The 25251-nt window shown below is 37.6% G+C and overlaps 1 protein-coding gene across 3 annotated transcripts in view; it reads left to right on the top strand.

Annotated features, from left to right (window-relative positions):
* The window catches only part of SNX27 (sorting nexin 27), an 80363-nt gene that overhangs the window by 38723 nt on the left and 16389 nt on the right, over positions 1 to 25251 (top strand). For all 3 annotated transcript variants that reach the window (XR_009734582.1, XM_061406677.1, XM_061406664.1), the window contains exons 3-7: positions 9938 to 10130; positions 11691 to 11755; positions 13577 to 13681; positions 16624 to 16702; positions 20506 to 20669. Coding sequence is in view for 2 of the 3 variants with exons in the window: in XM_061406677.1 (XP_061262661.1) it covers positions 9938 to 10130; positions 11691 to 11755; positions 13577 to 13681; positions 16624 to 16702; positions 20506 to 20669 (606 nt within the window). In the remaining variant the exon portion in view is untranslated. The remainder of the gene's footprint in view (positions 1 to 9937; positions 10131 to 11690; positions 11756 to 13576; positions 13682 to 16623; positions 16703 to 20505; positions 20670 to 25251) is intronic.

Raw genomic sequence — 25251 nt, 5'->3', positions numbered from 1 at the left:
GGAATCAGCTCTTAGTTTCATCAGTCTTTTCTATTATTCTGTTGTTATTTAGTCTCTTTCATTTATTTCTGGTCTGATCTTTATGGTCTCTTTCCTTCTACTAACTTTAGGTTTTGCTTGTGTTTTTTTCTAGTTACTTTACGTGTAAGTTTAGCTTGTTTATTTGAGATTTTTCTTGTTTCCTGAAGTAGACTTATATTGTTATAAACATCTCTTAGAACTGCTTTTGTTGTTTGCATAGGTTTTGGATCATTGTGTTTTCATTTGTCTCCATGTATTTTTAAATTTCCTCTTCGATTTCTTCACCCATTGTTTTTGTTGAGTAGCATATTGTTTAGCTTCCATGTGTTTGTGGTTTTTGCAGTTTTTTTCTGTAATTCATTTCTAGTCTCATAGCATTGTGGTCAGAAAAGATGTTTGATATGGTTTCAATCTTAAATTTCATGAGACTTGTTTTGTAGTCTAGTATGTGATCTGTTCTGGAGACTATTCTATGTGCACTTGAAAAGAATGAATAATTTGCTTCTTTTGGGTGGGATGTTATACATGCTAGCAAAGTACTGCTCAGAATCCTTCAAGCTAGGCTTCAACAGTATGTGAACCTAGAACTTCCAGACTTACAAGCTGGATTTGGAAAAGGCAGAGGAACCAGAGATCTAATTGCTGACATCTGTTGAATCATAGAAAAAGCTAGAGAATTCCAGAAAAGCGATTACTTCTGCTTCATTAACTATGCTAAAGCCTTTGACTGTGTAGATCACAACAAACTGGAAAATTCTTAAAGAGATGGGAATACCAGACCACCTGACCTGCCTTCTGAGAAACCTGTATGCAGGTCAAGAGGCAACAGTTACAACTGGACATGGAACAACGGACTGGTTCAAAATTGGGAATGGAATATGACAGGGCTGTATATTGTCACCCTGCTTATTCAACTTATATGCAGAGTATATCATGTGAAATGCCATGCTGGATGAAACACAAGTTGGAATCAAGATTGTGGGAAGAAATATCAAGTATGCAGATGACACCACCCTTATGGCTGAAAGCAAAGAAGATCTAAAGAGCCTGTTGATGAAAGTGAAAGAGGAGAGTGAAAAGTTGTCTTAAAACTCAGCATTCAAAAAATGAAAGTCATGGCATCCGGTCCCATCACTTCATGGCAAATAGATGGGGAAGCAGTGGAAACAGTGACAGACTTTATTTTCTTGAGCTCCAGAATCTCTGTGGATGGTGACTGCAGTCATGAAATTAAAGGACACTTGTTCCTTGGAAGAAAGGGAATGATAAACCTAGACAGCATATTAAAAAGCAGAGACATTACTTTGCCTACAAAGGTCCATCTAGTCAAAGCTATGGTTTTTCCAGTAGTCATGGATGGATGTGAGAACTGGACAGTAAAATAAGCTGAGTGCTGAAGAACTGATGCTTTCAAACTGTGGTGCTGGAAAGGACTCTTGAGAGTCCCCTGGACTGCAAGAAGATCAAACCAGTCAATCCTAAAGGAAATCAGTCCTGAATATTCATTGGAAGGACTGATGCTAAAGCTAAAGCTCCAATCCTTTGGCCACCTGATGGGAAGAGCTGACTCACTGGAAAAGACCCTGATCCTGGGAAAGACTGAAGGCAGGAGGAGAAGCGGGTAACAGAGGATGAGATGGTTGGATGGCATCACCAACTTAATGGATATGAGTCTGAGCAAACTCCAGGAGATGGTGAAGGACAGGGAAGGCTGGCGTGCTACAGTCCATGGGGTTGCAAAGAGTCGGACACAACTGAGTGACTGAATAGCAACAACAGCAACTATATATATATATATAGTTGTCCATCTGGTTAAGTCCATTTGGTCTGATGTGTCATTTAAGGCTAGTGTTAATTATTGATTTTCTTCTTTTTTTTTTCGCCATAGCACTTGGCATGTGGGTCTTAGTTCCCCACCGGACCCCCCCCCCCCCCCGCCCCCAGAGATTGAACCCACAACTCCTGCATTGGCAGTGCAGAGTCTTAACCACTGGAATGCTGGGACTATCCCTCATTATTGATTTTCTCTTTGGATTATCTCTCCATTGATGTAGGTGTGGTGTTAAAGTCCTGTACTGTCATTGTGTTACTGTCAGTTTGTCCCCCTTTATATTTATTAATATTTGCTTTATGTATTTAGGTGCTCCTATGTTGGGTGCATGGGCTTCCCTGGTGGCTCAGATGGTAAAGAATCTGCCTGCAATGCAGAAGACCTGGGTTTGATCCCTGGGTTGTGAAGATCCCCTGGAGAAGGGAATAGCAACCCACTCCAGTATTCTTGCTTGGAGAATTCCATGGACAGAGGAGCCTGGCGGGCTATAGTCCATGAGGTGTCAAAGAGTCGGACATGACTGAGCGACTAACACAGCAGCAACAGCGTGTTGGGTACATACATATTTACAATTGTTACATCTTACTGGATTGATTCATTGATTGTTATGTAATTTTCTGCTTTATCTCTTATTACAGACCTTGTTTTAAAGTGTATTTGGTTTGATATAAGTATTGTTACCCTGGCTTTCTTTACATTTCATTCATATGGCATACCTTTTTCCATTCCCTCCTTTTCTGCCTGTGTGTCTTTAGATCTGAAGTGAGTTTCTCTTAGGCAGCATATATATGGTTCTTGTTTGTATATCCATTCAGCAGCTCTGTGTCTTTGATTGGAATACCTAGTTGACTTATATTTAAAGTAATTGGATAGATTTGTACTTATTGTTGTTTTATTAATTGTTTGGGGGTTGTTTTTATGGCCCTTTTTTGTTCTTTTCTTTGTCTTTTGCTTTTTACCACGTCTTTAGCGTTCTCTTTGGATTCCTTTCTCTTCTTTGTGTGTATATCTTGTGTAGACGTTTGGTTTGTGATTACCATGAAGTTTATATATAGCAGTCTGTCACTCTATTAAGTTTCTGATCCCTTAATTTTGAATGCATTTTAACAATCCTGTGTTTTTACTCCTCACCATGTTTATTGTTTTTAACATCATATTTTACATCCTTTTTTGATGTGTATATCTCTTAACTGCTTATTGTGATATTGGTGATTTTGATACTTTTGTCTTTTAACCTCCCTTCTAGCTTTATAACTGACTGATCAACTAACTGCCTTTACTGTATGTTTGTCTTTTCCTTTCCTAATTTCTTATTTCTAGTTGTGGCCTTTTTTGCATAGAGAAGTCCCTTTAGCATTTCTTGTAAAGTTGGTTTCATAGGGCTAAACTCTTTTAGCTTTTGCTTGTCTGTAAACCTTTTTTGATTTTCTCCTTCAAATCTGAATAATATCCTTTCCAGGTAGAGTATTCTTGGTTGTGGCTTTTTTCCTTTCATCATTACAGTATACTGTGTCACTCCCTACTGGTCTGCGGTTTCTGCTGAAAAGTTGACTGATAGCCTTATGGGAGTTAGTTCCCTTGTGCATAACTAGTTGCTTTTCCTTTGTTGCTTTTAATATTCTTTCTTAATCTTTAATTTTTGCTGTTTTAATGACAGTGTGTCTTGGTGTGGTCCTCTTTGGGTTGGTTTGTTTGGGACTCACTGTGCTTCCCAGATCTGGATGTCTGCTTTCTTTTCTAAGTTAGGAAAGTTTTTAGTTACTACATCTTCAAATAAGCTCTCAGCACCTTTTATTTCTTTTATCCTTCTGGGACCCCTGTTAAATGAATGTTATATGCTTGATGTTGTCCTAAAGGTCTCATTTTTAAAAATTATTTTTCCTTTTTTCTGTTCAGTTTGAGTTATTTTCTTTACTCTGTCTTCTAGTTTTCTGATTCATTCCTCTGTATCATCTAATCTGTTATTGAATCCTTCTAGTGTATTTTTTATTTTAGTTACTGTATTTTTCATCTGTTTGGGTCTACTTTATATTTTCTAACTCTCTGTTAGAAAAATTCTGACTTCTCACTGTGTTCATCTAGTCTTCTCCAAAGTTCTTTGAACATTTTTATGGTCATTACCTTGAAATCTTTGTTGCATAAATTGCTTATCTCTATTTCACTTAGTTCTTCTTCTGGGGTTTTGTCTTATTCCTTTGTTTGGAACATATTCCTCTGTAGCCTCATTTTGCCAGTTCTGTGTTTTTATTTCTATGTATTTGGTAGGTTGGTATGTTTCCTTATCATGGAGAAGTGGCCTTAAGTAGGAAATACCTGTGGGCCAGCAGCATACTTGCTTCTGGTCTCCAGACCTTTATGCTTTAGGGGTGCCATCTATATGGGCTGCATGAGCCCTTCTGTTGTGGCAGGCTGACTGCTTGAGGCACATTGGTAGGCATGGCTGACTCCTGATTGGGTTGGTTGCCAAGCCTTGCCTAGTGCAGAAGCTATCAGCCACTGGTGGGTGGGGCCATGTCCTGGGAGGGTTCTGGGTCAGATGTCAGACTGCTGGTGAGTGAGGCCAGTTCCTGACTCAGCTGGCTGAGGGGTCTGGGGTTTTCCACAGTTGATATTGGCCCATTGGTGGGTGAGCCTTGATCCCTGGGCAGCTGGCCAATAAATATATATGGAGAGACGATAATCAGCATCATTAATAATCTTGGAAATGTAAATTAGGACCAGAGCAAGAAATCTTTTCATACCCATTCCATTTGCAAAAATTAAGAGGATCTTTTTATATTATTACTGAAAAGGAGTGTAAGGAGCATAAATTTATGTAACTGCTTTAGCTTATAAGTTGGCATTGTCTCCTTAGGTTGAATGTTCACATACCTTATAATTCTGAAGTTCCTCACATAGAGTATATCCAGGAGAATCTCTTATATTACTGTATATACTACAGGCAGCACATGCACCAATGTTCACAGTAGCATTGTTCATAATGGCTAAAACCAAGAAATATTAAAACCCAGAAACAACCTAAATGTATGTCAACAGAACAGATTTTTTAAAAAATGTAAAACAACAAAGTGTTATGTACAGTAGAATAAACCACAAAGATATATAGCATTGTGGATGAGACTATGTGAAAAAATAAGTGCCAAAAAGTCTTATTCTGCATGATAGACTTTTAATAAAACTGAAATATCCTTCAAAAATTAAAATAAGGACTTTCTTGATGGTCCAGTGGTTAAGAATCTGCCTGCCAATGCAGAGGACACAGGTTTGATCCCTAGTCTGGGAAGATTCCATGTACCTTGAGGCAGCTAAACCCATGCACCACAACTGCTGAGCCCACGTGTCACAACTGCTGAAGCCCATGTGCTCTAGAGCCTGTGCTGTGCAACAGGAGAAGCTGCTGCAGTGAGAAACCCACACACCACATCTAGAGAGTAGCCCCACCTTCCCACAGCTAGAGAAAAGCTGCACACAGCAACAAAGACCCAGGGCAGCCAAAAAATGAACATATAAAATAAAAATGTAAAGAGTACATGTAAACGTAGGAATAAACTATGAAAAGAAAAACAGGAATAATGAAACATGGTTGAGCCTAATAATTTTGAGAGAGAAACAGGGAGATGGGGTGAAGGAGGCAGAGACTATGTGGTTAGGGATGTTTTTGTCAAGGCCTTAGTTTTTAGTTTATTTTTTACAGTGTTCAGTTCAGTTCAGTTCAGTCACTCAGTCGTGTCCGACTTTTTGCTACCCCATGAATCACAGCACGCCAGGCCTCCCTGTCCATCACCAACTCCCGGAATTCACTCAAACTCATGTCCATCGAGTCGGTGATGCCATCCAGTCATCTCATCCTCTGTCGTCCCCTTCTCCTCCTGCCCCCAATCCCTCCCAGTATCAGGGTCTTTTCCAGTGAGTCAATTCTTGGCATGAGGTGGCCAAAGTATTGGAGTTTCAGCTTCAGCATCAGTCCTTCCAATGAACACCCAGGACTGATCTCCTTTAGGATGGACTGGTTGGATCTCCTTGCAGTCCAAGGGACTTTCAAGAGTCTTCTCCAACACCACAGTTCAAAAGCGTCAGTTCTTCAGCACTCAGCTTTCTTCACAGTCCAACTCTCACATTAAACATAACTAAATTGGGATTTCCCTGGTGGTCCAATGATTAAGACACTCTGTGCTTCCACTGCAGGAGGTGTGAGTTCAATCCCTGGTTGGTGAAGATCCCACATGCAGTGTGGAATGGCAAAAAAAAAAAAAATCAATTAAATAAATTTTAAAAGATAAAAATATCTGAATTAAATATCCAAACAGAGTTCATCAAAATGAGACTGTGTTATGAACCAAGGATTGTTGTTAACCCAATTCTATACACCTGAGGTCCAAATAAAGAAAATAGATGCCATTTACGATCTACATTAGGGAAAACACACACACGTAGCCTAAGTTCTTTAGTAGCATCTTGTTGTCTTTTGATTTTTTTCTTTCCAAGAAGAAACCTAAATACTTCAGCATTGGGAAAGAATCCCTTAGTTAAGGATCTCATGCATTTCACTCAGAAATCAGATAAGAATGCTGAATCTCCTTTTGCTGTTATAAGCAGCTTGTGAATAGCCAATAAGGTGTCCTTTGGAAGACAAATTTTCAGCTAAAAGCAAGATTAAATGGCAAGGTGGCATTGGAAACAATTTGTTGGTCCTAATGTACATTGAGGATTTATGCAGATCAGTAGCATGAACCAGATGAATGTCTGTTTGACATTTGGAGGCAGAACTTGGGTGGTGGTGTCATTCTTTTTTTCTTCTTCTTGGAGGATAATTGCTTTACAATATTGTGTCTGATCACTTTTGCATTGTTTAAGGAGATTCTCTTCTGTGTGTTCAGTAGCACAATTCATGTGGGTTACTAGAGACTTGAGAAAGAACATTTTAATATTCAGATCCTACACAGAATGAGATGTTACCATTTAAAAGCCTTAAGAAATCTGTAAGTGGGGATTAAGGAACCAACAAAATAAAGATCTCTGTTACCTGGAATTTTGTTTTTTGATATTGAATATAGAGCCCAGATATTACTAGAATTGCTTTCCCTACAGTGGTTTGTGCTTTTGTGAGAATTTATCAGTTACCACTTTCTGGCATTCATTCCACAGAATTGAGTCATGAGGATAAAGCAAAATGGTATGGCATGGATTTTCAACATTTACATATAGAGAAATTTAAAAATTATTTCAAAGCTGATTTTTGAAACTTTTATTTGCAGAATCCAGAAATTTAGAAATTATTTCAAAGCTGAATTTTGAAACTTTTATTTGCAGAATCCAGATCACCGATCAGATAAGTTTTACACTTTCCCCACTCATAATTCATTCCTTTTCCCTCATTGGGGTCGAACTCAGCAAAGAGTATCTCAAGAGGGCAATAACTTGTTACCCTTGGAAGCTGACTTTGCAATCTGAACATTCCAACTTTTGAAGTTTTGTAGGATATGGTCAGTTGGAGAAGACAGTGACCAGTGATCGTTAAATTCAACATGTTCTCGCAAGCTAGACAAACTGTCTAATTCCATGTATGAGCCAGCCAGTCTGGGGTTTACATTAAGATGGAAAGATCCTAGAAGTACTGCCTGCCTGCCTATATCTTTAGTCCCTATTTTATGATAATCTCCTTCTTGTCTGGCAAATATATTTTTTGACAGACCATTCTCATTTGTAATGAGACCATGGTCATTTCTCATGGACTTTCACGAGTTGATTCAGTGGGGAATCAGTCCTTTTCTTTGCAAATGAGTGTGTCCAAATCAGCGAAATGAATACTAATGGATCATAGGTTAATTTTAAGGACAAATGAAGAACAAAGCATCACTGTTGTAATATATTTTTGTATGTTTTTCGTTTGCTAAGCACCGCTAATATAAAAATGGTTTAGCTCTTGTGGAAGCCATTCCTACCTGCATGGATGTATTACTGAACTGTCAGGCATCCTATTTATAGTTCTGTTCCCTTTGACTTCACATTTAAGTGGGAAGAGGTGGGTGTTGAGAGGCTATTTGATGTTACTGTTCTCACCTTATGAGAAACTGAAATTTTAGGGTTGAAATTGTCACAAAGGCCTCTTAAGTTTTAGGATTCTTTCTACCCTAAGAAATGTTTTGTTAGACTTGAGATCACTCAAGTGATCATCACTGGGGAAATGTAGTCATAGTCTTTAGAAGGCAGTGATGGGAATACTTGGTATTACATGTGATTCATTACAATCAGTTACAAATTTGCATGATAATTATAAGAAGAAAACTTGTTGATCAGGATTGTATTCATTCCCTGGACACTGATAGTAGTTAGAGGCTTTGCTTATGGGAGGATCATAGGAGGAGAGTTGTGAGAGAGGAATTTTGAATGACTAAATTATTATTACATTTAATTTATACTTCTTAAATCATAGAAGCATGGAAAAGATTCTTCTTGAGACTGAAGGAAATGGTTTGGTGTATACATTCTCAGTGTCTAAGTCTTTGTTTATGTATTAAATTGAAGTATAGTTGATTTAGAGTAATTGTGTTAACTACATCTGTACAACAAAGTGATTCAGTTATATATTCTTTTATAAGAATATATATATATTCTTTTTTGTATACATTCATACATATATATATATATACACTTTATTTTTTATGTTCTTTTCCATTATGGTTTAATCATAGGATATTGAATATAGTTCTCTATGCTGTACAGTAGGACCTTGTTGTTCATCCATTCTGTATATAAAAGCTTACGTCTGGTAACCCCAGCCTGCTACTCCCATCTCTCCCCCAACCCCTTCCCTCTTAGCAACCACCAGTCTGTTCTATGTTCAGTGACTAAGTCTTGATTACATGAGTAGATGACCTGTTCTGTGCACGTTTAAATTTTTGACTGATTTTTGCTAATCCAGTAAGTGTGATTTGGGGCTAATTTTCCCATCTCTGTGTAATTTGATATGTTCTGAGACTACAAAGTTACTTACTTGATGTTTTTGGATCATGTATCCTACCACTTTCCTTTATGAGGACACATATCTAAGAATTGCACATATATACATTCATTTCTCCATCAAATATTTACTGAGTGCCTACCGTGCCCCAGGCCCTATTCTAGAAGCTTGGTATGCATCTGTGAACAATAGACAAAAATCTGTCTACTTTTTTATGAGGATTATTAACTGTTTATTATTATGAGGAGGTCCTTAGAGTACATTTATTCTTCAGCTTTTTGTTAACTCTGTTTTAATGTTGGAAAGGAGAAGACCAAAACTAGGGACATCTGATTTTAAAAAGGAGCTTTGGCAAAAATGATCTTTTTGGTAGCAAAAATACCAGTATTGCTTACATCATTGTTTAGACCTTTTCTTTGGAAATGTGGTTCACACACAAATGTCAGTCACTTTGCTTTATGATCAGTTCTAACTTTTTTACATCTCTCTCCAAATTTGCTTGCTTGTTCATTCACATTGGCTTTGAATGATTTTTAATTTTCTGAAAATAAAAACTGATAATTGGCTCCAAAGATATTTAAAACAGTGTGCTGGAGTTTAATTGTAATAGCAAAAATAAGATCGTGGGCCCCTTGAAGGCAGTATCTGTCTTTTTTACATACAATTTCTGGCATGTTTATTAAAAGTAAATCTTGTTTTATTGTGACCTTGAACGTAAATTCTCTGTTAAGTATATAGAGAAATATACCTGCTGCTGCTGCTGCTGCTGCTAAGTCACTTCAGTTGTGTCCGACTCTGCAACCCCATAGATGGCAGCCCACCAGGCTCCCTCGTCCCTGGGATTCTCCAGGCAAGAACATTGGAGTGGGTTGCCATTTCCTTCTCCAATGCATGAAAGTGAAAAGTGAAAGTGAAGTCGCTCAGTTGTGTCCGACTCTTCATGACCCCATGGACTGAAGCCTACCAGGCTCCTTCATCCATGGGATTTTCCAGGCGAGAGTACTGGAGTGGGGTGCCATTGCCTTCTCTGATCTAACCAGTGTTAATCTGAGCCTGACTCTAGGTGATTCTGTGATTTAATATGTAGTAAGTAGGCTTTTTTTTTTGTCCTTCCCCCTCACCAGGTCTACAATGTTTACATGGCAGGGAGGCAGCTGTGTTCTAAGCGGTACCGGGAATTTGCCATCTTACACCAGAACCTGAAGAGAGAGTTTGCCAACTTTACATTTCCCCGACTTCCAGGGAAGTGGCCATTCTCTTTATCAGAACAGCAATTAGATGCCCGACGTCGGGGGTTGGAAGAATATCTAGAAAAAGGTAAGCCAGCCTATTAAACTCTATTATCTTGAGTAAACATCTGGTCAAGATAGTATGTTGTGGCTCCTAAGCTGCATAGCTAAGTTTCCGGAAACTCAATAGTGAAAGTCACATTTCTGACTATAGATGTTGATTGATCTGAGCGTTAAAGCCCAACACTGAACTGTTCAGTACAACAGTTAATAGCCTATATTATTGATTCACTGAACACTTAACAACAATAGAAAAATGCATAATTATTTTGTTATGCATTAAGGACCTTTATTTATAGGGTTATATTATTTTCCAGCAAACACATACACACTCAACATGCCAAATTTATTTGGAAGCTAGGTATTTAAGACATTTTAATGAAAGTGATTCTTAGTTTACTGACATAGCCTACTTGAAAATTCCTTATTCCTTTTGGACAGGTTTGCTGAGTTGTGAGCGAGCTAAAGTCCCCTTGTTCTTAGCAGGTTATAGGTAGAAATATTAAAACTAACTTGTTATTAATATCTCAGGGCTTGCAAACAAGACATTAGGAATCTTTGTATGTGGAAGCTGAGACATTCATTTATCTAGAAAGGCAGGGAGAAATGACAAAGATCTCCTAAATATGATGGTTCAGTTTGTGGCACAGAGAAGAGACCTTGCTTTGATATAGAGTTATATAATTTGCTGGGCATGCAATAGTTTTTTCTTTAAAATACTCATTTAATAGAATAATGGTCTTATGTGGTATTTAGTAATTCTGTGTCCTTATAGAAGAACTAATTGACCTAGTTGAATTTTTTAAAACTTTGGTAGAGAGCTTTCCCTGAAGAAAAACCGTTTCCTCCATAGAAGGTAGTTAAACTTCATCTATTTTTAACTTCTCTAATGTGGAATGGCCTCTAAACACAGCCCTTGGGAAATGAAAAAGAGTACAGGTTTTTTTTAATAAAATGAAGTAAAATCAGCAGTGTAATTTATTATCCCCATGAGAATGTTAAGAAATTGACTCTCTTAGATGATTACCTACCTACCTGCCTGTTTTCCTTTCTTTCCTTTTCCCTTTCTCTCTCTCTCTTTTTTTCACTTGTAGTTGTTTTGAAGTTAAACTTTGTGAGATGAGAAGAGGTACTCAGATTAATACTTGATTACCCCTTTTTTCCCAAAGTGGCTTTAAATGTTAATGATTCTCTTACTGACCTTCTCCTATGCCAAATAGATATTTTTCTTTGTATTTTAATTGTGTGTTTGATACATTCCTAATTGTCCGTACTCTTGCTGTATTCTCTGGCTTATTAACACAAGCCAGCAAAGTTGGATTTACTGAACTTTTATTTCTCTTTTATGAATGACTTCATTTGTCTAATTTAATGTTTTTAGCAAGCTGTTTCTTTGTACATTCTATTATTCCTCCGTTCTACTTCATATATAAATGTTTGTTGTGCCTTAAAATACCACGTGTCATGGATGGCATACTACTTCAGCATTGCCTGCTACTGATGATTTATATTTAAATCTTGATATGTTCTTGACTATATATTCTTGATTTTAGGGCCTCATGCCAGATTCTATCTTTGTTTTCTATAGTGTGCTCAATACGAGTCATTGGCGAAAGTGACATCATGCAGGAATTTCTATCAGAATCAGATGAGGTAGGTGAATACCCACTACAGTGACTATTTCCCTCTTGGCTCCTTGTGGGGAAAATTGAAGTTATTGATTCTGGATTGAATTGCCATAAATTCTCCAAATGACTAGTTTTTCAACTTCCTTTTTTTACGTGTTCTGCTTATCCTTCATGTTCTAGTGCTAGGTCCACCTTCTCTTTGACTCCTTCCTGATGCTCAAGTCATTAATTTTCTATTCCACCAAGAACTTCTGCAGTCAGTACCACTTAATTATCACCTTGTTGCTATCTCATTCTCTAATTTTTTATACATATAGTCAGGTTATCACTTTATAATTTTACTTTACTAGAGTATGAGCTACATGTATGTAAAAGCTAAATCTTAATTATTTTCTTTTCAGCTTTTTGACATATAATTGTCAGATAGGAATTGTATCTATTTAGGTGTATGATTTAATGTTTTGATATCTGTATAAATTGTGAAATGATCACCATGGTCAAGTTAACATATTTATCACCTCATTACTGTTTCCTCCCTTCTTTCTTGTTCTTTTCTTCCTTCCATCCTTCCATCTTCCCTTCCTTCCTTTCTTCACTTCTGATCTGCCCCTTAGCAAATTTCAGATATACGAAATAGTATTGTTAACTATGATCACCATGCTGTACATGAGATCTTCAGAACAAGAGCTAAATCTTGATCATCTTTATATTCCCAGTGCCGTAGCACAATGTTAAACATATTGTAGGTGCTTAATAAATACTAATTGAATAGACAAATGACTGTGTAATGCTATTGTACTAGTATGTTATTCATTGATTATTTTATATGTATATATTTTATTTTCCCAACTGGATTAAAAGTTCTTACAGACAAGGGCTTATAACAAAGTAATGCTTAGGATGATTTTAGGCAATTTTACTTTTTTAAAAGTGGTATTTAGGAACTATTTGTTCCTAAATAGTTGTTTCTCTATAGTAAAAATTACAAGGTCACAGTTTATTAGAGGAATGTGTAAATTTATCAAAAGCAGTAAGAGAAAAGGACTTCTTTTGAATTAAGGAGGATAAGAATTGTTTACTCTTTGCTTGAATAAAATTGTACATGTTCCAGACTAATGCAGATTCCTGAGTTTCATCAGTTTTTCCTTTCAAAGGTGTGGTGGTTATTTCAGAGTCTGGAAAGGAACTTGGAATTCCACTTGAGCCAGTCTGATATTGTTGTTCAGTTGCTAAGTTGTGTCCAACTCTTTGAGACCCCATGGATGGTAGCCCACCAGGCTCCACTGTCCATGGGATTTCCCAGGCAAGAATACTGGAGTGGGTTGCCATTTCCTCCTCCAGGGAATCTTCCCAACCCAGCATCAGACCTGTGTCTCCTGCATTGGCAGGTGGATTCTTTACCATTGACCGGTTACCAGGGAAGCCCATGCCTGACCATTTAAAACCAGAGAATATTTGTTGAAACTACTGCTTTCAGTTGTTTTCTTTTCTCATTTGTGAGTTCTGAATGTTTGAAAGTAAGCCAAAAATCTCATCTGTGTTTGACCTAAACTGCTTCACACAAGTTTTCTGTTTTGGATATGAACACATTGAGTTTAACGTATTTCTTTCCTTCCTGTTCCTCTTAAAGGTTAACTTTTGCTGCAGCCGAAAGTCAGCTTTATGACTGACTTATAAAATGTAAATGTATTGATTTATAAGATGTCTTTTTTCCCCTTTTCATTGAAACTCGTTTTCTTTCTGTCACAAGTTTAGGTTGTTGTTTAGCTAGCATGTTGCAAGGAGAGTGAAGATATACTGGGTCATAATTTTTTTTTAATTAATTCTTTTTCTGTCTTTTCCCCAGAATTACAATGGTGTGTCCGATGTAGAGCTGAGAGTAGCATTACCAGATGGAACGACAGTTACAGTCAGGGTTAAAAAGAATAGTACTACAGACCAAGTATATCAGGTAAATTAAACTTGAACAAGTAGACTTACATTGGTTGGTTTAAAATGGAGAAAGATAGATTAAATGAGTTAATACATATAAAGTGCGTGGAGTATCTGGCATGTAATAAATTTATTAAATATTAGCTGCTACTGTTGATGTTAACTATTATTAATTTGAATGTACTTTGTCTTTCTTAAAAGAAAGGCAATAAATGTCTTAGGTTGTATTGGTTGTGATTAGTACCCCCTCTTTTTAATTGTAAAAACTTTATAATGTACATGAAAATAGACTAGTACCATGAAGTTCCATGTTCTCATCACTCATATCTAATAATCCTCAAGATTTTGCCACATTTGTGTTGCATATACAGTTTTCCTTTTCCTTTGTTTAAATATTTTAAGACAAATTCCATGTTATTGGACCTGTATGCATTTCTGTATGCATCTCTAAAAAATACGGACATTCTTCTTATATAATCACAAAACCATTATCAAACCTAAAAAATTAACTACTTGCATGGTATTAACTAATAACAAATCCATAGTCAAGTTTCCCAGTTGTCTAAAAATGATTCTTTACAGTTGGTTTGTTAAAATGTGGATCTAAACAAGGTCCTCATGTGATACTTGGTTTTTATGTTTGTTTTAATACAGGGCCAGCTCCCTTTCCTCCCCTTCCCCAACTTTTCCCCCCAGATTATTTGCTTTATTGCAGAAATTGGGTCTGTGTCCTGTGGAATGTTCCACATTCTGAATGTACCCATTTGTTTCTTTTGTCTGTTTATGTCATTTAATATGTCTTTCTGTTTCCTTATATTTTCTATAAATGAATTTTTCTCTAGAGGCTCAATTAGGTTCTGCTTTTCTGTTAAGAGTACGTCATAATCTGTGCTATATACTTCATATTACTTCTCAACAAGAGGAACACAATATTTGGTTATCCACTTTTAGTGATTAATTAGTAGCTTTAGGTGGTAATAACTTGATATCTCCATTGTTTACTCCACTGATTTTTTTTATTCATTGAGTTTTTCACTGATGATTGCTGTTGTAACCAGTGATTTTATTAAGGGTTGCAAAATGCTGATTTTCCAATTCTCTCATGTCTTCACGTTTATTAACTAGAATTCTTCTATAAGAATGTTCCCTTATCAACTAAGGCTATTTGGTATCCTGAAATACAATTTGTAGGGAAGAGGGGATAAATATGTAATTCTTCCCTTTTATTGCCAATTTGTGGTATAAAGAAATGGTGCCCTTATTGATTCCAGTGATATCCAGTGAGATTTTTTTTTTTTTTGGTATCATGTGGGTTTTTAGATACTCAGCATGATTTAATCAAAAGCAGTATTCTTTTTGGTGCTCACATTGTTTTGTCTTTGGTCATTGGAAGCTCCTTCATGTCTGCTTCTGTGGGTTTTTTTGGTGCAACTCATTTGTTTATGATAGCATCCTTGCTTACAACAAGATGCTCTGGGCTCATCTTTGTATATTTCCTATACTAGATATAGAATCAGCCATTTCCCCAAGGAGTCCTGTTTCCTTTCAGTGAGGAATGGTATTTAAAGATCATGATCCAGGTGCTGGGTATAATTGTTTCTTTTAGGCCTTTTCTTTGGTCGTTAATCTTGATTTGATAAAGGTTTTCAGAGAGACTAGCAGGTTAGTCTGGATATTAGTGCTTATTTCTACTTTGTAGCAAATAAATTATCCCCCAAACATTTACTTTATACCATGGCAAAGGGTGTGTACAGGATCTGAGGTATTTCAGAAGTTATAAAATGGTAGATTGATTACAAGGAAAACATTAATTTTATATAGCTTAATGATGTTTTGTTTTCAGTATTTCTCTACAAAGGTGTAATTTTTTTTTTCAGTTCTCTCCTTACCTGATTACTGAGACTTCTAGCTATAAGCCATTTTCCAGACCCTGAGAAGATATCAGTTCCTGTCTGGTGCAGTATAGAATTGTAGCTTAGATCACTCAGAGTCTCCAGTTTCTACCTCACTTCAGGGATGACCCTAGGTCTGCTTCGTGAGCAGATCTGGGAAGAAGGATATACTTATGTTTGGTTTACTGAGACACTAATACTCAACAGCTTTTTCTTGTTTAATTAACACCTTATTTATACATTTTGGGATTGACCTTGAAAAGGAACTTTGATACTACTAGTTATGTTTTTTGCTTTGTGTTTTGTTGTTGTTTGTATGTAATTTCAGTTTTCTTTTATTTGCGTATAGATCTTTCAGTTTCTTTTTATTTGTCACGTTAGGACCTTAGTTTCTAGAGAGGACTGATACTTGTTCAAAGTGACATGTTGTTCCAACAATTTGCTTTTTTCATGTGGACAAGAATGACAATAATTCTTAGGAAATGGAGGTCCCAAGCATGAGACATGGATTATCTGAAAAGTAAACAAGAATAATTTGTGAAGTATGAAAAAAAATTGATAACCAGTGTTTTAAGCTCAAGAACCAAGGATATAGATCTTGTATGGTAACGGCCTGTATTAAAATGTAGGCTGAATGTGTAAGACTAGATATTTATAAGAATTTATTTTCCTCTTAAAATCTGTCCTTGTGAAGCACATGCCTTGCTGCTGCCACTGCTAAGCCACTTCAGTTAAGTGCTGTTAAAAAAGAGCCTTATGAGATGAAGTTATATTTCAGAGAGCAAAGCTGATATTTAAGGAGAGACTATTAATAGCTTCAAAATTTGTATTTAGAGGTCATAGCTATTTGGGTCAAATACTATAGGTATTTTTACCCTTTTGTTTGATGCATGTATGTATACATACATACAAAGAAGAGTAGCTATGGACCATGGATTTAGTTTATATGAAACCAAGGTAATGAGGCCCTTCTCTTCTCCCTGCTTCTCATGCATACATCTATCTTTTCCCAGCCCCGTGAAACTGTGCTTAGTTTCCCTGAAACTAATCTATTTCGTTTACACTTTAGGCAATTGCAGCAAAGGTTGGCATGGACAGTACCACAGTGAATTACTTTGCCTTATTTGAAGTGATCAATCATTCCTTTGGTAAGTGCCAGTGACTAATATTAAGTTTGGGAATATTTTATTCTAATACTAATGTACCAAATATCCCAAAAGCTGTCAGATTGAAACTGTTGGCCTAGAGAAGAAGATATTGAAGACACAGGGCAGTCCCACTAATTGGACCTGTTTCTAACAAGCAGACAGGACAAATCCCATTAAGCCCAAGTCTAGGTATCTGATAGCCTTTTTCCTCTTCTGTCAGTGTTGATTCCTTGCACCCAGCACTGAAGCAGATATTTTCATGAGATTTTTAAAAATCAGAGATTTAAAATTAATATATTCTAGTGAAACCACCTTAAAAAGAGGAGATTTTATTTAACTACAACTTGTTTTAGTGTTCTTTATGCTTTTTGTAGATTTTTAAGAATAGCTTTTTCTTTTCAGGAGTTAGAAAGAGATACACTGATTAAAAGGCTTTGCTTTAATGCATGTATTTAAGTTTCTGTGTAAACAGGTCCTCTAGGAGGTTTTATTGCATGGTGACAGAGATTTTCTCTTACGTATTATTTTATAAAAGCTAGGGACAGTTTCATTGAGACCACAAAGGGGAGGAAGTCGGAAGGCTGTCTTCAAATGACAGATTTCCAATGGTTTATGGGTTTTTCCACATCATACATATATAGGGGTAAGGCCAGAAACAACAGATAATATCAGTAAATCAGAATTTCCCCATTCTGGAAAGGGAGAGAGTTTGGGAGATTTGAATCGCCCTGTCATCCCAGGTCAAGGTAGAACAACTTTGATTCCCCCTAAAGCAGCTATTTTGCAATTATTTATTGTCTTCCCAACTCTCTGTAGTCTAATAGGCAGACATAAATGTTGCAAAGAATTGTTAAGGAACCAGGACACTTGGATTCTAATCTTATCCTTCTTTTCTAAGCTTTTCAGTTCAGTTCAGTCACTCAGTCATGTCCGACTCTTTGCAACCCCATGAACTGCAGCACGCCAGGTCTTCCTGTCCATCACCAACTCCCGGAGTTTACTCAAACTCATGCCCATTGAGTCCGTGATACCATCCAACCATCTCATCCTCTGTCATCTCCTTCACCTCCTGCCTTTAATCTTTCACAGCATCAGGGTCTTTTCCAATGAGTCAGTTCTTTGCATTAGGTGGCCAAAGTATTGGAGTTTCAGCTTCAGCATCAGTCCTTCCAATGAATATTCAGGACTGATTTCCTTTAGGATGGACTGGTTGAATCTCCTTGCAGTCCAAGGGACTCTCAAGAGTCTTCTCCAACACCACAGTTGAAAAGCATCAGTTCTTTGGTGCTCAACTTTTTTTATGGTCCAACTCTCACATCCATCCATGACTACTGGAAAAACCATAGCTTTGACTAGATGGACCTTTGTTGGCAAAGTAACGTTTCTGCTTTTTAATAAGCTGTCTAGGTTGGTCATAGCTTTTCTTCCAAGGATACGCGTCTTTTTATTTCATGGCTGCAGTCACCATCTGCAGTGATTTTGGAGCCCAACAAAATAAAGTCTGTCACTGTTTCCATTGTTTCCCCATCTATTTGCCATGAAGTGATGGGACCAGATGCCATGATCTTAGTTTTCTGAATGTTGAGTTTTAAGCCAACTTTTTCACTCTCCACTTTCATCAAGAGGCTCTTTAGATCTTCTTTGCTTTCTGCCATAAGGGTGGTGTCATCTGCATATCTGAGGTTATTGATGTTTTTCCTGGCAAAATCTTGATTCCAGCTTGTGTTTCATCCAGTCCAGCATTTCTCATGATGTACTGTGCATTTAAGTTAAATAAGCAGGGTGACAATAGACAGCCTTGACATACTTCTTTCCCGATTTGGAACCAGTCTATTGTTCCATGTCCAGTTCTAACTGTTGCTTTTTGACCTGCATATAGATTTCTCAGGAGGCAGGTTAGGTGGTCTGGAATTCCCATCTCTTTCAGAATTTTCCACATTTTGTTGTGATCCACATAGTCAAAGGCTTTGGCATAGTCAATAAAGCAAAAGTAGATGTTTCCCTGGAACTCTCTCACTTTTTTGATGATCCAGTGGCTGCTGGCAATTTGATCTCTGGTTCCTCTGCCTTTTCTAAATCCAGCTTGAACATCTGGAAGTTCACGGTTCATGTAGTGTTGAAGCCTGGCTTGGAGAATTTTGAGCATTACTTTGCTAGCGTGTGAGATGAGTGAAATTGTGCAGTAATTGAAGCATTCTTTGGCATTGCCTTTCTTTGGGATTGGAATGAAAACTGACCTTTTCCAGTCCTGTGGCCACTGCTGAGTTTTCCAAATTTGCTGGCATATTGAGTGCAGCACTTTCGTAGCATCATCTTTTAGGATTTGAAATAGCTCAACTGAAATTCCATCACCTCCACTAAGCTTTGTTTGTAGTGATACTTCCTAAGGTCACTTGACTTCACATTCCTGGATGTCTGGCTCTAGGTGAGTGATCACACCATCGTGATTATCTGGGTCATGAAGATCTTTTTTGTACAGTTCTGTGTATTGTTGCCACCTCTTCTTAATATCTTCTGCTTCTGTTAGGTCCATTCCATTTCTGTCCTTTATTGTGCCCATCTTTGCATGAAATGTTCCCTTGGTAGCTCTAATTTCTCTAGTCTTTCCCATTCTATTGTTTTCCTCTATTTCTTTGCACTGATCACTGAGGAAGGCTTTCTTATCTCTCCTTGCTATTCTTTGGAACTCTGCATTCAAATGCGCATATCTTTCCTTTTCTCCTTTTCCTTTTGCTTCTCTTCTTTTCATAGCTGTTTGTAAGGCCTCCTCAGGCAACCATTTTGCCTTTTTGCATTTCTTTTTTTTTTGAGGATTGTCTTGATCACTGCCTCCTGTACAATGTCACGAGCCTCCGTCCATAGTTCTTCAGACACTCTATCAGATCTAATCCCCTGAATCTATTTGTCACTTCCGCTGTATAAGCTTTAGTTAACAAATAAAATGAAAAATACAAAATCTGTCTTTTGCAGTGTTACAAAGACAGTAACACTGGCTTCCCTGGTGGCTCAGAGCTTAAAATAAAGCATCTGCCTGCAATGCGGGAGACCTGGGTTCGATCCCTGGGTCAGGAAATTCCCCTGGAGAAGGAAATGGCAACCCACTCCAGTATTCTTGCCTGGAGAATCCCATGGACGGAGGAGCCTGGTGGGCTACAGTCCACAGGTCACAAAGTGTGGGACACGACCGAGCAACTTCACTTCCTTCAAAGATAGTAAACATCAAGAGAAAGAACTCAGCCTTTTTCAACAGAAACAGTATAGAAATTAAAAGTGGTAGTGTTTTATCTTGCTTGACATTGTTAGGAAGAGGAAATAGTGCTGCCCAGAAGACACTTTTCACTTTGATGAATGTCTTATATTTGTGGAGGGATAGGGAGAGCCTTTCAGCTCTTAAGAATAAAAGCACCATAAGTAAATAAAATACACTATAGCTGGATAAAAGGGGAGACTTGCTTTAAAGAGGTTCAGTGGTCATTGCCATAACTTGCCCAATAATGGATCAGATATTTTAACTGACGTTGGAGTAGGTGCTGTCCGCAGAGTCAGCATGTTAACTGAAGGGCGTGTCATTCAGGTGATAGATTTCAGTTAGCTTGAGGTTCAACTGGCTGGTCATATTAGAAGGCATAGATTTGGCTAGACAAATAGATATTTTGTGGTCCCAAGGCAGAGCTCCTTGACGGTCTAAGCTGATGTCCTGGTTAATGATCAACTCCATTCTTGTCTGCTTTACACAGTTCATACTAAGGAAATGCCTTTTATGTCTTCTCACTCTGGCATGCTTTGTTTTGTCTTCTCTCTAGTGCGTAAGCTGGCACCTAATGAATTTCCCCATAAACTCTACGTCCAGAATTACACATCAGCTGTGCCAGGTACCTGCTTGACCATTCGAAAGTGGCTTTTTACGACAGAAGAAGAAATCCTCTTAAATGACAATGACCTTGCTGTTACGTACTTCTTTCATCAGGTAGGTAAATTGATCTCCCTGGAGAAGCCTTTTTTCTCTTTCTGTTTGTATATAATGGTCATTTGCCAATCCTGTGTGAATCCTTGAGTAAGTTGTTTTGCCTCCTGGATTTTAGTTAAATTTATAAAATGTTCTTTTTTGTGAAATTCGTAAAATTCCACAAAAGATAAGTTTAAGAAATGGATATCCTGGAATTCAAAATGTATTTATTATTATTTTTTAAAGCAATAGCAAATGAAGATTACGGGGCTGTGTACTTTTTCAAAAAGATCTTTATCAGACAGTATGGAGATTCCTTTAAAAACTAGAAATAAAACTACCATATGACCCAACAATCCCACTACCCCGAGAAAAACCATAATTGAAAAAGGCATGTGTACCCCAATGTTCATTGCAGTGCTGTTTGCAATAGCTAGGACATGGAAGCAGCCTAGATGTCCATCGACAGGTGAATGGATAAAGAAGCTGTGCTACATATATACAACGGAATATTACTCAGCCATGGAAGGGAATGTATTTGAGCCAGTGCTAATGAGGTAGATGACTCTAGAGCCTATTATACAGAGTGAAGTAAGTCAGAAAGAAAATATATTAATGTGTATATATGCAGCAGCATATGGAATCTAGAAAGATGGTACTGAGGAACCTAATTGCAGGGCAGCAGTGGAGATGCAGACATAGAGAACAGACTTATGGGCATGGGAGGCAGAAGGGTGGGATGACTGAAGAGAGTGGCATGGAAACATATACACTACCATATGTAAAATAGATAGCCAGTGGGAATTTGCTGTATGACTCAAGAACTCAGACTGGGGCTCTATGACAACCTAGAGGGGTGGAATTGGGTGGGAGATGGGAGGGAGGTTCAAGCGGGAGGAGACATACGGATTACCTATGGTTGATTCATGCTGATGTATGGCAGAGACCAACACAATAAAGCAATTATCCTTCAATTAAAAATAATAAATTAAAAATTTTTTTCATCAAAACTATACATCCATAGAGCTTAAAGCATCAAATAGTTCTACACAGGTTATTATGAAAAATATTAGTTATTCCCACTTCTTTCCTCTCATAGGCAACCACTTTCACCTCTTTTTACCTTTGTTTTTCTGTTGTTACTTATTCCATCTTTTTAAAAAAATTTATTGAAGTATAGTTGATTTACAATGTTGTGTTAGTTTCTGGTGTACAGCAGAGTGATTCAGCTATGCATATATATATTCTTTTTCATAGTCTTTTCTCTTATGGTTTATTGCAAGATATTGAATACAGTTCCCTGTGCTAAATGGTAGGTCCTTGTTAATTACCTATTTTGTATATAGTAGTATGTATCTGTTAATCTTAAGCTAACTTATCCCCTGCACTTTCCCCTTTGGTGAGCATGTGGGAGCTTAGTTCCCCAACCAGGGATCAAACACATGCCCCCTATATTGGGAGCATGGAGTCTTAACCACTGGACTACCAGGAAAATCCCCTGTTTCTGTTTTTTAAAGAAGTCCATTTGTATCATATTTTAGATTCCACATATAAATGATATCATATGATACTTGTTTTTCTCCAGCCATGTTGCTACAAGTGGCATTATTTCATTATATTTTATGGCTGAATAATACTCTATCACACACACACACACACACACATGTTCTTAATCCATTCATCTATCCATGGACATCTAGGTTGCTTCCATGACTTGGCTGTTATAAATAGTAATGCAGTGAATATTGGGGTTCTTGTATCTTTTTGAATTAGTTTTCTCCATATATATGCCCAGGAGTGGAATTTTTGGATTGTATGGTAACTTGGCTCTACTTTCTGTTTTATAAGGACCTCCATACTGGTTTCCACAGTTCAGTTCAGTTCATTTGCTCAGCCATGTCCGACTCTTTGTGACCCCATGAATTGCAGCATGCCAAGCCTCCCTGTCCATCAGCAACTCCCGGAGTTCACTCAATCTCATGCCCATTGAGTTGGTAGTGTCATCCAACCGTTTCATCCTCTGTTGTCCCCTTCTCCTCCTGCCTTCAATCTCTCCCAGCATCAGAGTCTTTTCCAATGAGTCTGTTCTTTGCATGAGGTGGCCAAAGTATTGAGTATTATAGTTTCAGCTTCAGCATCAGTCCTTCCAATGAACACCCAGGACTGATCTCCTTTACTATGGACTGAGTGGATTTCCTTGCAGTCCAAGGGACTCTCGAGAGTCTTCTCCAACACCACAGTTCAAAAGCATCAATTCTTCAGTGCTCAGCTTTCATTATAGTCCAACTCTCACATCCATCCATGACCAATGGAAAAACCATAGCCTTGACTAGACGGACCTTTGTTGGCAAAGTAATGTCTCTGCTTTTTAATAAGCTGTCTAGGTTGGTCATAACTTTCCTTCCAAGGAGTAAGCGTCTTTTAATTTCATGGCTGCAGTCACCATCTGCAGTGATTTTGGAGCCCCCAAAAATTGGTGTAGCTACTTTCCTCAGTAGCTGCACCAATTTACATTCCTACCAACAGTGTAGGAGGGTTCGTTTTTCTCCACACCATCTCCAGCATTTCTTATTTGTAGACTTTTAAATGATGGTTATTCTGACCATTGTGAAGTGGGAGATCCAACCAGTCCATTCTGAAGGACATCAGCCCTGGGATTTCTTTGGAAGGAATGATGCTAAAGCTGAAATTCCAGTACTTTGGCCACCTCATGGGAAGAGTTGACTCATTGGAAAAGACTCTGATGCTGGGAGGGATTGGGGACAGGAGGAGAAGGGGACGACAGAGGATGAGATGGCTGGATGGCATCACTGACTCGATGGATGTGAGTCTGAGTGAACTCCGGGAGTTGGTGATGGACAGGGAGGCCTGGCGTGCTGCGATTCATGGGGTCGCAAAGAGTCGGACAGGACTGAGTGACTGAACTGAACTGAATGATGAGCGATATTGAGCATATTTTTAAAAAAATTCATTTTATTGAAGTGTTGATTTATAATTGTGTTAATTTCTACTGTACAACAAAGTGATTCAGTTATGCATGTGTATACACATGTTCTTTTCCGTATACTTTTCCATTATGGTTTATCACAGGATATTGAATATAGATCCCATTGCTATATAATATGACTTTGTTCTCTGTTCATCCTATATATGATAGTTTGCATCTGCTAATCTCAAACTCAGAATCCTTCCTCCCCTGTGGTGACTGCAGATCTGTTCTCTGTGTCTGTGAGTGTGTTTTCTGTTTTACAGATATGTTTATTTGTGTCATATTTTAGATTCTACGTACAAGTGATGTCATATGGCATTTGTCTTTTTCTGACCGACTTTGCTTAGTATCATAATCTCTAGGTCTGTTTATGTTGCTGAAAATGTCGCTATTTCATTCTTTTTTATGGCTCAGTAATATACCACTGTGTGTGTGTGTGTGTGTGTGTGTGTGTGCGCGCGCGCGTGCATGCATGCACGCGCGTGTATGTGTAACCCAAGTCTTCTGCCTTGCAGGCAGATTCTTTACCATCTGAGCCATCAGATCACATATGCCCCTTTAAATTAATTCCCAAGTATTCTATTTTTTTATTACAGTTATGAATGGAATATTTTTTCTTTGTGTTGTTGAAGTAGAAAAGTTATTTTCTAGAAGTCAGACTATCTGGTTCAAGTACAAGCTCTCCATTGGGTAAATACTTAACATAGCTTTGTTAACATCTGTTTTCTGATCTGTTAAAGGGTAATAGTAGTACTTCACTTTTTTTTTTTTTTTAATCAGTATCAAACTTTAAACGAAGCAGAGGTTGTGAAATTACTTTTTGAATTATAAAACTGTAAAGCAAAAGTAGGGCTGGCTTCCCTGGTGGCTCAGTGGTAAAGAATCCACCTGCCAATATAGACAGAGGTTTGATCCCTGGGTCGGGAAAATCCCCTGGAGAAGGAAATGGTAAGCCCCACTCCAGTATTCTTGGCTGGGAAATCCCATGGACAGAGAAGCCTGGTGGGCTGTGTAGTCCATGGGGTTGCAAAGAGTTGGACACAACTTAGCAACTAAACAACAACAACAGACCAAAACATTTAGGTGGATAGATAGAAGAGCTTTTATTTTCGTATCAGTGTCTCATACCCCAAAACTTTTTCAACTCTCCTGTTTCTTCAGTTTTTTAAACAGCTTTATTGAAGTATAGTTGACACAATAGACTGTATATATTTAAAATTTATAATTTGGTAAGTTTTTGTTTTTGTTTTTTTTTATACTCAACCGTTTAAAAATGTGCTGTTCAGTAGTGTTAAATTCACTTCATTATGTGATAGATCTCCAGAACTTTTTCCTCTTGCAAAACTAAAATTCTACCCATTAAACAACTCATTTTCCTCTCCCCTACTTATGGCAACTCTCATTCTACTTTCTGTGAACTTGACTACTTTAGATATCTCATGTAAGTGCAATAATATATTATTTGTCTTTTGTGACTTGCTTATTTTATTTAGCATAATGTCCTTAAGGCTTATTCATGTTATTAAAGCTGAATAATTATATGCCATTGTATGTGTATATCACATTTTGTTTATTCATCTGTGGATGGACATTTGGGTTGCTTTTACCTCTTGG

The sequence above is a fragment of the Bos javanicus genome, chromosome 3, assembly GCF_032452875.1.
Source record: "Bos javanicus breed banteng chromosome 3, ARS-OSU_banteng_1.0, whole genome shotgun sequence".
Taxonomy (NCBI): Eukaryota; Metazoa; Chordata; class Mammalia; order Artiodactyla; family Bovidae; genus Bos; species Bos javanicus.
This window is presented reverse-complemented; position numbering and strand designations above follow the sequence as displayed.